General features: G+C 44.4%; 2 protein-coding genes and 1 long non-coding RNA gene across 3 annotated transcripts; 1 reads left to right on the forward strand and 2 right to left on the reverse strand.

The window, feature by feature from the left end:
* Nucleotides 1-128: 128 nt before the first annotated feature.
* On the reverse strand, nt 129-7,952 carry LOC105191358 (calcyphosin-like protein). Its single transcript, XM_011154693.3, has 5 exons — nt 7,196-7,952; nt 4,416-4,572; nt 3,994-4,171; nt 3,570-3,776; nt 129-1,543 (listed from the first exon to the last, which is right to left on the reverse strand). Exons 2-5 carry the CDS (start codon nt 4,568-4,570, stop codon nt 1,442-1,444), a joined length of 642 nt encoding a protein of 213 aa, XP_011152995.1. The 5' UTR covers nt 4,571-4,572; nt 7,196-7,952; the 3' UTR covers nt 129-1,441.
* A 113-nt stretch (nt 7,953-8,065) lies between these two features.
* LOC112590293 (uncharacterized) lies at nt 8,066-10,877 on the reverse strand. The gene is made up of 3 exons (XR_003114105.1): nt 10,750-10,877; nt 9,818-10,021; nt 8,066-8,762 (listed from the first exon to the last, which is right to left on the reverse strand). It is a non-coding gene; the product is annotated as an uncharacterized LOC112590293 (long non-coding RNA).
* A 142-nt stretch (nt 10,878-11,019) lies between these two features.
* Gp93 (heat shock protein 90 Gp93) lies at nt 11,020-15,365 on the forward strand. The gene is made up of 4 exons (XM_011154694.3): nt 11,020-11,209; nt 11,314-11,397; nt 11,723-12,329; nt 12,444-15,365. Exons 1-4 carry the CDS (start codon nt 11,164-11,166, stop codon nt 14,080-14,082), a joined length of 2,376 nt encoding a protein of 791 aa, XP_011152996.1. The 5' UTR covers nt 11,020-11,163; the 3' UTR covers nt 14,083-15,365.
* The last annotated feature ends 1,141 nt before the right edge of the window (nt 15,366-16,506 follow it).

A 16,506-nucleotide genomic window follows, 5' to 3' on the forward strand; every position in this document is an offset into this window, starting at 1 on the left:
CGACTTTGCGCGGAGATAAGGATTTTTTTGACGGTAACGAAAGAGTGTGATAAATTTTCCACTGCCGTCGCGTGTAGCTCTTTTGACGGGGAAAATTTCATTCCGAAGCAATTAAAGAAAATAAAATCTCGGTATTATCACTGTTCATTTCTGATCGAGAGTTGAACTTATTATTAATTTCAACCCTCATTTTTACATCATAAATTGAATCCTGTCTGTCTTATTCCTTTGACTTCGTGATTAGTTCTCCATTCCTCGTGCCTCGATCGAATTGATTTCGCTCGCGAGCGGAAACGTTTCTCTTCCGAGAAAAAGGGAGGAAACGTTGATTGCATTGATCATGATGTTAGTCATAGCAATTGCATGCTACACATTTTTTATCTTATTCTTGTGATTTCCGAGAAATGCATCGTGATGGTCTTCCTGTTACGAACAACGCTAAAATCGTGCGTTGGCACGATATAAATTATTAGAATACATTTTATAAGGATACGTCTTTTTTTGGGTTACTTTAGCCTGTAGATTATAGAATCCGGGAAATAGAAACGCACAAGAGAGAGACGCACACGGAGAAACGCACAAGAGACACGATGTTGTCATCTGGAGCGTGACACATCGTTTATCGCAAGGAAACGGGACAATGATCACACACACGTGTGCCGAGGTAATTTTCACAGTCGGCAGTTCAGCACGTCCTAACCGCGACTGTTTTTATTTGCAGTGGAGCGAGCGCACGTGGTTTTACAGAGAAACGCTTAAAGCACGCGCGGTTTGTGCAGCGGTACAGCCAATATATGCGGGTTGCAGCTGCGCTATAAAATTGGACCCTATAACCAACTTCTGTCGTTATCGATAATTCATTAGAACGCTGAAGAAGAATGAGAAAAAGAGAGAGAGAGAGAGAGAGAGAGAGAGAGAGAGAGAGAGAGAGAGAGAGAGAGACGGCAGATAGCCGGCCTCGTTTACACTTTATTTGCTCAACTACTTTCCAGAAATAAACAAGTTATATCCGACTCGAGGATGGAGGAGGGAGGAAGGTGACAATGGAGTGACGGATAAATTTTTCATGAGTCTCTCCCGAGACCGGTCTCCTCTCGCGTCTCTTCTCCCTCGCTCGAGGACGCACGTTGCGATGAATCATTAATGACCGATAGATTTGTATGTATACGGAAAGAGTGTATGTATACCCGCTATTAATTTCGATGATCGAAATCAAGAGTGGACGACTTTATCATTATCGAGAACAGCATACGATGCTTTTGGATTTGCGCAATCGGCGCACTACGTGCAAGAGTCTAACAGCAAGCTAAGGCACACTCGGTACGATGTAACAATGACGATATTAATTTATACATTCGTCCGATGCAGCCGCAACGATTATCGCCGAACGGAAGGATGAGACGGCGTTGTGTCGTCCAAGTGTAAGCGCCGGTTTCGAGATTTACAATTTGTAAGCGTTGCGCATCATCAGGTCGAAGTAAGCGTCGTGATCTATGCTCGCGCTGATGGCGCAGTAGTAATTCAGAAACTCCTCCTCCGTTACCTGAAGCAAAACAAGAGACGATCACGATGAGCGCGTGTTGTCAACCGGCGAGTGATTTGAATAAGAATAAGACTTCTCGCAGAGGAAAAACCGGCAAATCTGTCCGGTATCTCTTATTGCGTATAATCATCTTAATAATTAACATTATGCAACGCACTGGATTTCCAATCTCTCTATGATTTCCGTAGCAAAAACACAAAGAGTTCAACATGTTTAACAGAAACTGGTTGAATTGATCAAACGCACTTCGGTTGAAGGAAACAAAGAAGGTTTTTTCCTAGAACCAAATTCAGGAAAGGACCAGCAATTACATTTCCTTCGGCCAAAACGCCTCTTCCGTTCGTTCATCACATCATGCAAACTCAGCCAGTCTTTCCTCTCCGTGTACAGATTTATCGAGAGCATGATTCACCGAAAAAAAAAAAATTCTATTTATAAAGTAATTTTTCCCATAGTCTCTTATATTCTAAGCCAAGCCTTTTACAGAAGAAGGATTCCTCTTTCGATCAAGCGATTAAAGTGAACCATTCGTCTAAAATTTATTAGATATTATTCCAATTGCTTTCCTCTTATTTCAAGAGGATTTCCTCTTCAATCTATCAATTAATTTTCCTCTTATACGAAGAGGAATATGTTGATTTAAATGTCGACTTTTTTTGTTCAGTCATATTCTGCATGAACGAAAAAATAACCATATGCTCGTGGGTCAGAATATTTGGAACGTTTTTTAAAAAAGGTATGTTTGTTGCTGTAACACAGATAACAAAGATAATTTACCCATATTTGGTCAAATACTGTTTATAATCTATTGCGAGAAATTAAGTAATATATTCTTTTTTTTAACTATGTCTCGTACAATTGGTTATGATGAACATCTTTGTAGCTATGAAGTCCATAACAAAACTGATTGAAAATTCATTTGTTACGATGATCTTATTTCATTTGTGCCTACTTATTATAAAATCGGAGCCACAAGTATATCTATATATGTGTATTACTTTTCACTATACATTATAATAATTTTTTTTCAAATTAACTAGTATAACCTGTAAAAATAAAATACAGTAAGAATAAATAATAATCCTGTTAAAAAATATTAAATAATCTGTGTATAAGAGGAAATTTATGTTATGAAATCATTAAGATTTGCATTATACATATAACGTATAATCTCTCTAACTTTAAGAATAATGTGTTTGTTTATAATATTTTCCTCTTAGTCTTAAGAGGATGTGGGGCCATGTATAAGGATAAAATTCTCTAAAATTTAGATGATTCCGTTCGTTCTAAAATTACTTCTTTTTGGGTGTTCGGAAATGTCGAGGAAATTGAGAAATAGATCGATGATTTCAAAGGAACAAGAGATGAGTCACTTCTTCCTCACACACATGTACAGAATCCGACTAATTATCTGCAATAGAAACCGGTGAATAATGAAGGCAAGCTCTGCTTCGATAAAACATATATCTGAATTGTTTCATTTCTATAAATAGAAAGAAATGTGGCTGAAAGACTGACAAACTTTCGCAAGTATTTTTCGGTTATATCGCGTGCTAGAGCTACTCCGCCGATTAACATTCAATGAGTTAGCAAAGAAGAAGTTAGAAAGAGAAGGAGAGAGAGAGAGAGAGAGAGAGAGAGAGAGAGAGAGAGAGAGAGAGAGAGAGAGAGAGAGAGAGAGAGAGAGAGAGAGAGAGAGAGAGAGAGAGAGAGAGAGAGAGAGAGAGAGAACGCTCATTAATAATTAAGAGATCACAGTCGAGCCTCGTTCCGTCTGAACGATTATCGAAACAAGCGATAGAAGGATTTTTCGTGTCCTTTTGTACTCGCGAATAGCGAAATCGATTCGACGCGGCCGCTGACCGAGACTGATTCGTAGGCCGGTAATGCGATTCAGCGCAGCTGCGGGGTAATAAACTCGATTAGAATACACATCCGATGGAGCTCGTCGACGAGATACCAGCATCGCCGAGAGCGATTCAATTTAGCGCTGACCTAATGTGAGAAATGCAATTGAGGCACTTACGATGCCGTCCGAAGTGCCTTGCTCGAAGTTGGACAGGAACTTGTTCAAGATGCTCTCCTCGCTCTCCTCGCCGCTGATGTAACGCGGATGACATTTGACGTTGTAGACGCCCTTCAGGTCGTCGACGGTGATCCGGCCGTCGCCGGACTTGTCCAATTTCTGGAACGCCTGCTCGACCACATTCTTGCGGCTCTGAGACATCTGCGGCTAAAAGAAGCAGAGCGTTCAAACTTTTTTTTGTAATTTCTGCTACAAAGTTCCTACAAAGCGGAAATGGTGCATCTTGGTCTCTTTGTTTTCTCGCCAGGCATGCAAAAAGTAGCGCTTGAGAGAACATTCAATGCGATTGAACGAGCAAGTGTGTAAAAGCTCTATTGCGCGCGAGTCTACGGCTTGAAGTCGGCAGATTGTTGGAGACACTCACTCTGATGCCGACGAGGAACTCGTCGACGCTGATGTTACCGTCGGTGTCGGTATCAAACTTCTGAAAGATATCGTTGATCTCGTCCTCGGATAACTCCAGCCCGGTTTCCTCCAGGCCCTTCGTGAACTCCTCAAGATTCAGCTTCTTGTTGCCATCGTCGTCCATGCGACGGAACGTCCTGAAATTCATCATCGTTACGACGTCGGATGACACTCGGAGGTCTCTCGAGAAAGGTCAAGGACGGTCGTTTCAACTGACTCATCGTCGTGCGTGCGCTCGTGGGAAAAGGAAATCACACACCGCACGTCAGCGTGCACGCCGACGACATCGCCGGACGACGAGCGCCAACAATCCCGACTAATCTCTTCACCTCGGCCTGCTTCGCGGTATAAACAAAGAATACTCGCCGTCGAGAGACTCACCTACCCAGACCGAGGATGCCGTTGGCACCCCTGGCCAAGCAGAGCAGACGCAGCTTCTCCATGCAGTCCGTGGTGTTGTGTATTGCCCGTTGGGCCTTGTTGATCATCTCAATCTCCTGCCTCGTGGTGGCACTCTGAGGCCGCAGACTGAACATCGCTGAAAAGAGAATGTGATCACCAGCTCACGTGACGACTGTGAGTCAGATGCGACGACAGGTAGAGAGGGAGAGGAAGGTCATATTTGGAACACCTGACGGCTACATTCGCGAAAAGCGGACTACATTCGCACAGCGCGATGCCGGCCAGTATCTCGCTATTTGACAATAGCGAGTTCCCGGTGAGAGGATGTGACCAGAAGAAGAGAACAGATTGACAAGAGTGGACGTCGGCTTTCAGCTGCTGAGGAGTCGAAAAGGATGCTCACCCTCGCAAGATGCGTTCGTGTTAAGAACCGATTGTTCCAACTTCTTGCTTGGTTAACTGACAGTTAAATCATGTGTTTATCTTTGTTCTTCCTTTCCAACGTAGACAAAGACAGACGTATGATTTAATTATCAGTTTGCTCACCAAGCAGTTGGAACAACCGGAAAATTCTAACTCGGAAATCAATGAATGGTTTTCTCAGGGTATTCCCGGCAGCGCGCAGCACGGGGCGATTTTTTCCACGCGCGGCAACGACAACCTTTTTTTCCGCATTGCCATTGTCGCGCGTGCACAGAGACACACTCGCGAAATGGGTCATTGATTAGTCGCGTCCGACGGCAAGCGGTCAACTCGCTGGCAAATGCTACATTGAGCTTCCATCGGCGCCTCGCGGGCCATGTGTGTCTAGAAACTCGCTCGTTAATCGTCTTCAATTACTCCTCGGGGCTTTCTTCCCGCAGCCTCAGCGGCCGAAAATCGCGTCGTCCGTTCTGAAAGCTTCGGTCACACAAGAGCCTCGTTGTTGCCCACCGCTTGCCAGATACTTGTCGCTTTTTTTTCCAGACGACATTAACATCAAGCGATAGGCTGAGTAAAAGAAACATGATATGTAGAATATATCAAATTAGGAACACGTGACGTGGCGGGAGAGACAAGTTTCGTTGTTTTATTATTTAATGCTTCGACGGTGGCTTCCGCAGAGTCTTGATGTTATCGGGTTGGTATGCAGAAAAAGCTTGTAAATTGTCTAATCGATTCTCTAACGGGGGGAGGGGGAAGGGGGAAATAAAGGAAAAGATACGGGGAGAAGAGTTAACAGAAGAAAAAGGAAAAGGAAAGAACAATAAAGATATGGAAAGAGAAAGATAAGAAATTGCAAGAGCGGAGGGAAAGAAAAAGAAATCAAACGATTAATGGTGATTAATGGCGAATATAGCAGATAAGCAAGGTATAATCAATCAATTTATTTAAAATATTAAAATGTAAGAATTAGCTATAAGACAGGGCGACACAGGTAATATAGGATGATTCATGAAGGTGTAAGAAATAGTAGTAAGAAATAGTAGAACTGAAATAGTAATATTGAAATGTTAAGTTCATTTTTAAGTTATATATATGTAGAATAGGATAAAGTAAAGGAAATGAGTGTGAGAAAGAATGGATGGATGAATAAGGTTTATTGAAAACCTTATATAAGGTTACTCTGCGGTAATAAGGTCTTATTATAAACCAAGTCCCTTCTTAGCTGTGAAATAGCTGAAGAATAAATATATCTATCTCTAGTCAATTCTCATAGGAATATTTTGGTGTCAAACCAGAAAGATGCCAAGTCCTCGTCGAATGTCTGAAAGAATATCGAGTCTGTGCTCAGCTCACTTCGCTCGCAGGAGTCACGAATCCTTCGGAATCGGATAATTTCGTTTTCTATCTCATTTCACAAATCTCTCGCAACAGCCCAGCATAAAAGACAGCACCTTCCGGATGCATTAAATCGTTCGTGGAAGATGAAACCGTGCGTTCAAACATTACCGTCCTTTGTGAACATCCAAGTCAATCTTCCGCGCGGCTGGTGCCTTCGAGGAAACCACGGGTGCTATTCTCGAGTTGTTTGAGCATTAGAGCGAAGGTTACAAGCCTAGTAGCGGAGGCATTAAACAGATTCCTCCACGACACGGTGTACATATCCGCAAAGTACAAGGACCTGACCGCGGTATCGACTTCGCCTTTTCGCAGACTCGAGCTGACCGAGCGGAGCGGCGTGTTGTTTTGCCGGTAATCGGAGCATCGACAGGATATTAAATATTAGCGGACGTCCGACGTTCAGAATATACCAGGAAAATTGCTGCCGTCGTATGGAAACTAGGCCGGGGCGGGGCAGCCGCATTTTATCACGCGTTTTCAGAGCTGCTCCTTCGACGGGCGTTTTTAGTCACGCGACTACAGGGCTTGGACAATGTAGCGGCATGATGTGCGCACGACGAAATGTCAACCCGCCGCCGACATAAGTCTAAACACGCACAGTCCATCGTAGAAACATCGAAAGAGACACGCCAAGCAGAGCAGAAATTCACGATGGCGCTTGAGTGATGAGACAATAATCACGTCAAGGCCCCCTTCTTCATGATCCAATCATTCTCCCGTCGCTCTCTGAGCTCTCACCTTCAGATAATTACAATTTTTTTCTACCTGGAACTCGCCGAGAGCGAGTTTATCGCTCTGAACAATCGGGAGGATACGGAGCGCGAGTCGATTTATCCATGAAATTACTCATTTATCTGCGCGACTCGCGGGGTGAAAGCGCGAAGACGAGAAGACGGTCTTCGCTGGACGTCCTTCCGGAGCGCGACACCACTCACCTCGGCTCGCGCAGCTTCCGGCGAACAGCGGAGGACACAGCGGAGGTCGCGCAACAGGAGCAGCGCGGGCGAAGGGAGAGGGACGGCCAGTCGGGGCGGCTGCGAGCTGGAGGAACCTCCTCGCGGCTCGGTCCTCTTCTCGGCGTCCTCTTCAGCGGCGCGGCGGTGGCGGCGGCGGCGGCGACGGCGGTACGACGTATTTTTCAAGAGGATCGGCAAGCGAGTGGCGATCCTCCGGCATGGCACGGACCTCGCGGACGACGATCCTATAGCGCGACTCTACACGTCGCGCACGTAGTAGTACACACCTCTGACGAGAGCGTGCCGTGTGACGCGCGACGTGAAGGAAGAGCCTATACATTACGCCGATGGTCCCGGCGACACGTATCCATAACGACCGGCGTGTCACAACACGCGCATCACTGCTCGCGCGAGCCATTGTCGATTGCATCGACCGATCCATCGATACCGATCGTCGTCGCCGTCGGGTGGCCGAAGAACCGGAGGACCTGCGTGCGAGGACCGACACGGAGACCCCGGAAAGGTGGTTGAACGGCAGACTCGTCTCGCAGGCCTCGGCAGGAAGTCTCTCGTCGCTGTAATTTTACGCAAATCGTTAAGATGGCTGCGATAATTAGTCAACATTATTGTGTCAACACGTTCGTTAGCGCGCGGCTTATTCGAAGAAGTAACTCTCCCCGCAGACCACGTTGTATTTGTTTTCACGCGGTCGGCCGGAACGGACTTTGTTGTTCCGGTGGATATAGAACAAGGAGAAAAATCGCCGCGCTGTTCACACACACACACACACACACACACACACACACACACACACACACACACACACACACACACACACACACACACACACGTGTGCGACGTGTCGCTATCGAACTTGAGCGGAATCGAATATCACGAGCAGGGAAATGGACTTCAAGCGAGAAGTCGGCGTGTCACATATATGTGACATACTCGTAGCGAACGTGTTAATCACTCAGGTGGCGGAAACTTTTGAAAGACGTCTAGATGCTGAGAAAAGTGGGACGTCTTAAAGACACCTCTGAGACGTCCTTGAGAAGTTTCCACCTGCCGGCCAAGTCTTAAGGAGAATCTTCTCTGCGCGACTGACAGACGAATTAAAGGCCTGGCTGTAATCTCTGAGTATAGATGAATTAATTCGAGATATTAGCTCGAGTGTCTCACGTATGAAGCGCGAGTCTCGTAGAGGAGACCTCTTGCGCCTCCTTGCGCATCATGTGGGCCATGTTTTTCGCTCCATTAATTGCCCCATTAGCAGAGTGATGAATCTCCCAAGTGGAGATCCATCGAAGGGAGCGTCGCTTAGCGCTCCGTTGCGCACCGCGCCGCAAATCGCCTAATCGTCTCAAACAACAAATCGCGATGATGGAATTCCCTTGAGGGGCGGAGGGGAGCGCCGCTTCTCATCGAACGTTTGCACATCCGGTCATTGTTGTCGCAGAGAGAGAGTCGTCCAGCCGCGCGTGTTCTTCTCTATCGAACATCTTCGGGACTCGCGGGTACTCATCCTCGAACATGAAATGCCGATCTGTAAAACAAATATAACACGACAGTACACGCCGATTGCAGGAGAAGGTACGATCGACACGTTGATCTCTATCGGGGTGCGTCATTCTACCAACACTCGAGCATTAGTTTTATCGTGAAAAATCCCACGGTCTGAGAGATAATAATCGATAGAGAATCGACAAATCCGAAAATCCGAGCTTTCGCGCGAGAAAACAGGATGTCGATCGAGAAGAAGCTAAAAACGACCGCTCGAAGCTACTTCCCGAACGAACACACGCTGTGACAATGTATCGTTAGACTGTTTATTCTTGTCAGTGTGTTGATGTCACCTTGACCTCCGCATTCGATTGACGCCAAGAACACAAGGTTGAACGGCGTTCGCGGTGGAAAGTCCGCGAACTGGGTAAATTATCGTGCATATTTGATCAGAGCTCTATCTACTAGAGCCGGATGATTGAGCTACAGATAGAGCTGATAGCCGCTACAATGTAGTCGCGATTTTAAATCCTGTTTCGCATACGATTATAGTGCGCAACTGGTACTCAAGTGGCGGCAATGACACGTGTATATCTGTAATGCAAAAGTTAATATGCAGTAAATGCACATTGTATCTGGAAAGTCATGATACGACTGGAGGTATAATTTTTCTTCCAAGTCTTCGTCGTATTCGAAGCTTCGATATAAAATATTTGACGATCGAAGCATCGGACCTTCGAAGTTTCAGTCTTCGAACTTCGAGATTTCGAGAATTCGAAGGTGTTCGCGAGAATCGAAGCTGCCACGAGCTGATACTTTTATTATATCCACGGAATGTAGAATATATCGAATCAATATTGTGCTTCTGACTGATCGGGTCGGAAACAACCGCGGCGCATCCTTCGAAGCTCGAAATATATCGAAGCTTCGAAGAGTGACATCTTCGAAGACTAATGTTCGAAGCTTCGGCACAAAAGCTTCCAAGCTTCAAAGTTGACTTTCGAAGTTGACGGATCATTCGAAGCTTCGGAACTTCGGAGTTGCCGAAGAGTAATAGCTCTAGATGGTATAGGTTGCGCCGGAACAAACTATACTTACTCGTTAATAAATAGCGAGCAGAGTGGCAGATTGTAACAACAGTCATTCCCGTGCTGGATAATATGCGCTTGCAGGATCGTGGGTACGCAGAAAGGATGACAAGTTGAAGTCTCACCGGTGAAGTGGCTGAGATGAAGACCCGGGTAACTTTAGTAAATTCGCGGGCGGGTTCGTAGTGGTAATCGAAGGTGACGATATTACCAACTGCAAAGAAGACAACTCATGTTTTACTGTTGGTTGCTTTGTTACCAACGACACCGTGCAGTAAATGCTTCTTACTTTGGCCGCGACGAAGATGGAGGCGATGAGAATGCAACATATGGTCTGTTCTTTTGAGCTGCACTACTGAACTGGTGCAATAAGTTAAAGTGAGAAAAAATATAGTTATCTCATTCTAACTTATTGCACTAGTTCTGCAGTGCAGCAGAAAAGAACAGACCAATATTTTTCAGACTTATTATATTCCGATAGTTTTTCATACGACGATATCTCATCCATGGGATTAATTTTAAAACAAGAGTTAAAGCAGCGAGGAGAAAGCGTCGTTTCCCATCGTGTTGTAGGATCCCGCTTTAAAATATACTGCTATCGCGACACATGAAGGTCCAGATTGCGCCAGTCGGCCTGTCGCTAAGAGAACAACCTGCTTTACCTGCTTTACTCCTTTCCCTCATCGAGAATTTATATTTTATCATTATTGCAAATCGCCAATATTCACATCAGACGGATGTTGGACTCGACGTTTCTCTCATGATGATCTATCGCGTCGATATAATTATACAAATGTCGAATATGATATCGGAAAGTATTACTTTAAAAAGATATGAAAAAAGTATATGTGTGACGAAGGTGAAATTACTCGTAAACAACAACAACGGGGGCGAGAGCAGATTTAGCCGACGTTAAGAACTTAACGTCGCCTGAAATTTTACCTTTCCGTAAGGACGAATTTGTTTATCTCCACATGGCTGCGCATACTTATCGGTAATTCGATTCGCGATAGCCGCGCGGATACGTGTCGAACGGAATTGATGCGTTCGGCACTGATGAATTTTCTAGAACGTGGAAGAGGCATGTGTGTAACGCTGGACCAATAACGGAAGGACATTTGGATGAAGCTGCTGCCGGCACGCTCGCTATTGGCGCGCGCGGCTGCTGCCGTGGTTCGATGCGATTGGACGGCCGGGTCCGCCGGTGCGCTTGATATATCCGCCGTCCTCGCGGTGCTTCTGTGACAAGTTGGACGTTGCCAGTGACGTTGGTTGGAGCCGTGCGTGGCTGAGTGACACCGTGGTTTCTTTCCTTCTTCGTCAATCGCTCACAGTTCGCGCGCGCGCGTGGCGACGATGAAGAAACTTTACGTTGTAATTGCGGCTTTGCTCATGCTGGCGGGTAAGTAATCGCCCCGTGTAATATATCCGAGGCCAAACGGCGCGCGACTTCGGCGAACCGCGCCGTGCGATTGTACTTATTCCGTGTTTTTACCTGCTCCTCAGGGCTCGTTTCCGCCAGCGAAAACGAGGAGAATGTTGGGACCGTCGACGACGACCTCGGTGCGAGTCGCGAGGCATCCAGAACAGGTTTGTGTTACACGATGTAATTTGTAAGCTGATTGTAATTGATCGGCATACAATCCTGAAATTTCTGTGTGTGAATATTATAACAGATGGTAGGAATCTGTTCGCATGTTGTTTTAACTATTAACTAAAAAGAAAAGAGATATACAAAAGACGAAAAATGTGATCGATACATTCAAGATATTCAATAAATACTTGTATTGCCGGTTGACCGGTGAATTGTTTTCTTTTGTTGTTTGTTTTCCTTTTGGTTGTTTTCTCTTTGACCTTCATAGTTTAAGAATCATATGTTGGGAGAAAATAAATATCCTGATTGTGTGTATTATAGATCACGAAGCAGTTCAAAGAGAAGAAGAAGCGATAAAAATAGATGGTTTAAATACTGCTCAGATAAAGGAACTGAGGGAGAAAGCTGAGAAATTTGCATTTCAGACTGAGGTCAATCGTATGATGAAGCTTATCATTAATTCTCTGTACCGTAATAAAGAAATCTATCTCAGAGAATTGATCTCTAATGCATCCGATGCTTTGGATAAGATCAGGCTGTTGTCTCTCACTGACAGGAGCGTATTAGATACCAACAGTGAACTAGCTATTAGATTAAAAGCTGACAAAGACAACAAGGTGTTACACATAATGGATTCTGGTATTGGTATGACTAAACAAGACTTAGTAAGCAATCTTGGAACCATTGCAAAATCTGGCACAGCTGAGTTCTTAGGGAAGATGCAGGAGGCCACTAATGTTCAAGATATGAATGACATGATTGGGCAGTTTGGTGTAGGTTTCTATTCTGCTTACTTAGTCTCAAATGTTGTGATTGTTACCACTAAACACAATGACGACAAACAATACATTTGGGAGTCTGACAGTAGCAATTACAGCATTGTTGAAGATCCACGGGGAGATACTTTGAAGAGAGGAACAACTGTCAGGTAAACTATACAATCTAAGACTAAATCAATCTCAATCTCAAAATATACTTTAGTCGATTGTAAAGTCTTTGAGTTGAACTTTCAATCGATACTAATTTGTACTCTGTTTCATAGCTTGCATCTGAAGGATGAAGCACTAGACTTTTTGGAGCCAGACACGATAAAGACCTTGGTGAAGAAGTACTCACAGTTTATCAACTTCCCCATATACTTGTGGAACAGCAAGGTCATTCAAGTCGACGCAGACGAAGAGGAGAGTGATAAACCCACGAAAGAAGATGCGGAAAAAGATGCCTCTGAGGACAAGATAGAGGATGAAGATGATACAAAGGTGGAGGAAGATGCAGACGAGAAGAAATCCAAGAAAATAGAAAAAACCGTGTGGGATTGGGAATTGTTGAACGATTCCAAGCCGATCTGGACGATGAAACCGAGTGAAGTCGAAGATAAGGAGTATAATGAATTTTACAGAACACTCACCAAGGACAACCAGGAGCCCTTAGCAAAGATACACTTTGTCGCTGAGGGTGAAGTTACATTCAAGTCTGTCTTGTTCATCCCCAAGGTTCAACCGGGCGACAGTTTCAATCGTTATGGCACCAAGTCGGATAACATCAAGTTGTACGTGCGAAGAGTCTTCATTACCGATAAGTTCAACGATATGATGCCGAATTACCTGTCGTTTATCCGTGGTATCGTGGATAGCGACGATCTGCCGCTCAATGTTTCCCGTGAGAATCTTCAGCAACATAAGCTGATCAAGGTAATCAAGAAAAAGCTGGTCAGGAAAGTATTGGACATGATCAAGAAGATCCCCAAAGAGGACTATGAAAAGTTCTGGAAGGAATACAGCACAAACATCAAGCTGGGCTTGGTCGATGACGTGCAAAATCGTGCGAGACTGTCCAAGCTCTTGCAATTCCAGTCGTCCACCCAGAAGGAAATGACCTTCTTGGCTGACTACGTCGCCCGTATGAAACCCAACCAGCAGCACATCTTCTACATCGCCGGGTCGTCGGAAGACGAGGTGAAGAAGTCACCGTTCGTCGAGCGTCTCGAGAAAAAGGGCTACGAGGTGCTGCAATTGTCCGAGGCTGCGGACGAGTACGCTATCTCGTCACTGTCCGAGTTTGAAGGCAAGAAATTCCAGAATGTCGCGAAGGAAGGATTCACGCTCAACGAGGGCGAGAAAGCCAAGGAGCGAATGGAGCAATTGAAGACGACGTTTGAACCGTTGATTAAGTGGCTAAACGACATCTTGAAGGAACACATCAGCAAGGCGCAGGTGTCCGAGCGTTTGACCGACTCGCCTTGCGCTTTGGTCGCCAGCATGTTCGGCTGGACCGGCAATATGGAGAGACTAGCGATCTCGAACGCGCATCAAAAGTCGGACGATCCACAGAAATCCTACTACCTGAACCAGAAGAAGATGCTGGAGATCAACCCACGTCATCCGCTCATCAGGGAGCTGTTGCGTCGTGTTGAGGTCGACTTGGCCGATCAGACGGCGAAGGACATCGCTCTGATGATGTATCGCACTTCTGTGCTACGGTCCGGCTACATGCTCAAAGAGACCGCCGGTTTTGCGACCAGCGTGGAGCAGATGATGAGGAAGACCTTAGGCATCTCTGTGGATGAGGTGCCCGAAGAAGAGGAGATGCAGGACGAGGAGATGCCTAGCAACGATACGGAGGAGAAGGTCTCGGACATCGACGCCGAGGATGAGAAAGACGAGGAGCACGATGAATTGTAATAGCGGATGAGAATACGAGGCGAGGATATTCCAGAGAGAGAAAGAGAAAGACAGACATAATTTAAAAAGTCGTAACTATACAGTGTATAGTTACATTTAAAGTTCTTCTAATCGGTCGTGAGCCCGTGGACATTTTTACGTGCAAATTGCGCTGAAAGTTTGTTTAGACTTCTTTCCATTTGAGATCTAGTTTCAGTTAACGTTGCTGTTGTCCAGAAACTCGTTGGAGAGACATTCATATATGCCGAATATTCTTTTCCTACGTAAAATTAAGTTATTGTGCACATTGTCGAGTCATCTTTTTCATCGATGTTTTGAAAGAAGTGTCTGAAAACGTGTGCGTATGTGTAATAACTTTCGTTGGTTCTTCCACGTTTTTTTATGACGTAAGAGAGCACTGACTGAGCGTTACTGATGTAACAAGAATGTTTGAGACATTTGTGAGTGCATTTGTACAAGAGATATTAAATGAGTTATATTAAAGTAATATATAATGTACATCTATTATATTTGAAGGAGACAGAGAGAGAGAGAGAGAGAGAGAGAGTCGAGTGTATAATCCATTCTCGCGTCCTAAAGTAAAATCTCATATGGTTTACTTCTCAGATTGATTTACAAATAAAAAATATATATATTCTATTTGTGTGTTCCCGCGAGGGCTCTCTAATTTACCGTTGACGTCTGCATGCAAAACCGATGGAAGCTGATAGTCGCTTCCACATCTCGAACAAAACAAGACAACTTCCCTCGCGGATTTGTCTAATTTATATTCTATCTAGAGCAAAAGAGGTGTAGACGGGAACAAGGAGCGGGGACAAGGGTTAAGTACAAAAATAGAACCTAGTCTAGAGCAATGAAGTACGCAATAATAATTATTATTAATAATAATTATTCTCTCAATGAAACATTTTCTCTAACTCGTACACATACGATAAATATATCGCATCATTTTCGAAGAGAGGAAACCACTTTCTTTTTCCTTTTAAATAATACATGATCTGCTACGAGGGGCATGAGCGCCGAATGTTCGAGCGGGTGAAAATCGAGCTGGAAATACATACGTATCTCGGTGGTTTGCAAGGCGAACGAAAATTAATAAAATAACGAAAATTAACGCGAGAATTTGGCTACGGAACGATCCGTCGAGATGACAACGTTCACTATGGAAGTCCGCGTATGTAATACATTTGGGTTTTTTCAGCGAGAAGAACAAACTAGATATAGAAATCGTATATAGTTACATTATTTATAGAGTATATATTTACATCTCTCTCTCTCTCTCTCCCCCTCTCCCCCTCTCCTTCTAATATGTACATGTCCCTCCGAATCGTGTAGAAAAATAGGCTTGCGTAGAAAAAGTAGGATCGAGCGAACATGTCGAAAACAAACTCGCGCGTAACCATATCGAGGCAGTATAGATTTCTTAGGGAAACGCGCTATCTCGCTTCTTGCTTCCTCTGCGACGGTGTGTAAAATATACAATCGGAATGTAATACTACATCTAACGTATTAATACCATTCGGACGAAGGCACAATGTGTATTAATAAGAGCGATACTTTACTACACGTACGGATTCGTCGTTATTTACCGCCTTGAAACGCCTCACCTCGTCTCCTCGATTCTCGATTCGCGATCGGTCAACAGATATATATAACACAGATAGAAATGAAATTAAAATTCGAAAATTTTAACACTGTGTAAACACGCAATGGAGTAGACAGAGTCGATACACGAATAGGCGTATATGAATGCGCTTACGCAACGGGAATATTTAGTTTTCTTTTTTTTTCTTTTTTCTTTATATCGTTTTCAAAGGACGCGCAACTGGAATGCGACAGAGAGATATACCAGGTATGTAAATATGAAACCGAAATTTTTGTATAGAAAATACACGTTTATTGTATGAAAATGATAAAAAATATTTTATTCGAAGTATTGCCCATCGCTAGCTATACATTTTTCCCACCTGTCTGACAATTTGTGGATGCCATGCCAAAAAAACTGTTGCTCTTTTGAGGCAAACCAGTCATCGAGCCATTTTCGTACATTTTCGTAAGAAGTGAAGTGCTGCTCAGCAAGTGCGTGTCCCATCGATGCAAATAAGTAGTAATCGGACGGAGCCAAGTCTGGTGAGTAAGCCACATGCGAAAATATTTCCCAACTAAACGCCTCAATTGTTTCCTTGACCAGTTTTGCTGTGTGTGATGGTGCATTATCATGAAGCAAAATCACTTTGTGTTGCTTTTTTTTATATTCTGGTCGTTCTTCACGCAAAGTTTAATTCAAATCGATCATTTGTTGTCGGTAGCGTTCAGTATTAACGGTTTCGCCAGGTTTTAGCAGCTCATTATAGATTACAACCTTCTGATTCCACCAAACACAGAGCATTGTCTTCCGTCCATAGCGATTTGGCCTTGCAGTCG

Source organism: Harpegnathos saltator, unplaced genomic scaffold (assembly GCF_003227715.2).
Source record: "Harpegnathos saltator strain DR-91 unplaced genomic scaffold, Hsal_v8.6 scaffold774, whole genome shotgun sequence".
Lineage (NCBI taxonomy): Eukaryota > Metazoa > Arthropoda > Insecta > Hymenoptera > Formicidae > Harpegnathos > Harpegnathos saltator.

Coding starts and splice junctions, on each gene's coding strand:
- LOC105191358 (XM_011154693.3), bottom strand. CDS start 4,570: ATGTTCAGTCTGCGGCCTCAGAGTGCCACCACGAGGCAGGAGATTGAG. Junction 4,172..4,415: donor GGCATCCTCGGTCTGGGTAG/GTGAGTCTCTCG, acceptor GATGAATTTCAG/GACGTTCCGTCGCATGGACG. Junction 3,777..3,993: donor AGTTCCTCGTCGGCATCAGA/GTGAGTGTCTCC, acceptor TGCTTCTTTTAG/CCGCAGATGTCTCAGAGCCG.
- Gp93 (XM_011154694.3), top strand. CDS start 11,164: ATGAAGAAACTTTACGTTGTAATTGCGGCTTTGCTCATGCTGGCGG. Junction 11,210..11,313: donor GGCTTTGCTCATGCTGGCGG/GTAAGTAATCGC, acceptor CCTGCTCCTCAG/GGCTCGTTTCCGCCAGCGAA. Junction 12,330..12,443: donor AAGAGAGGAACAACTGTCAG/GTAAACTATACA, acceptor TCTGTTTCATAG/CTTGCATCTGAAGGATGAAG.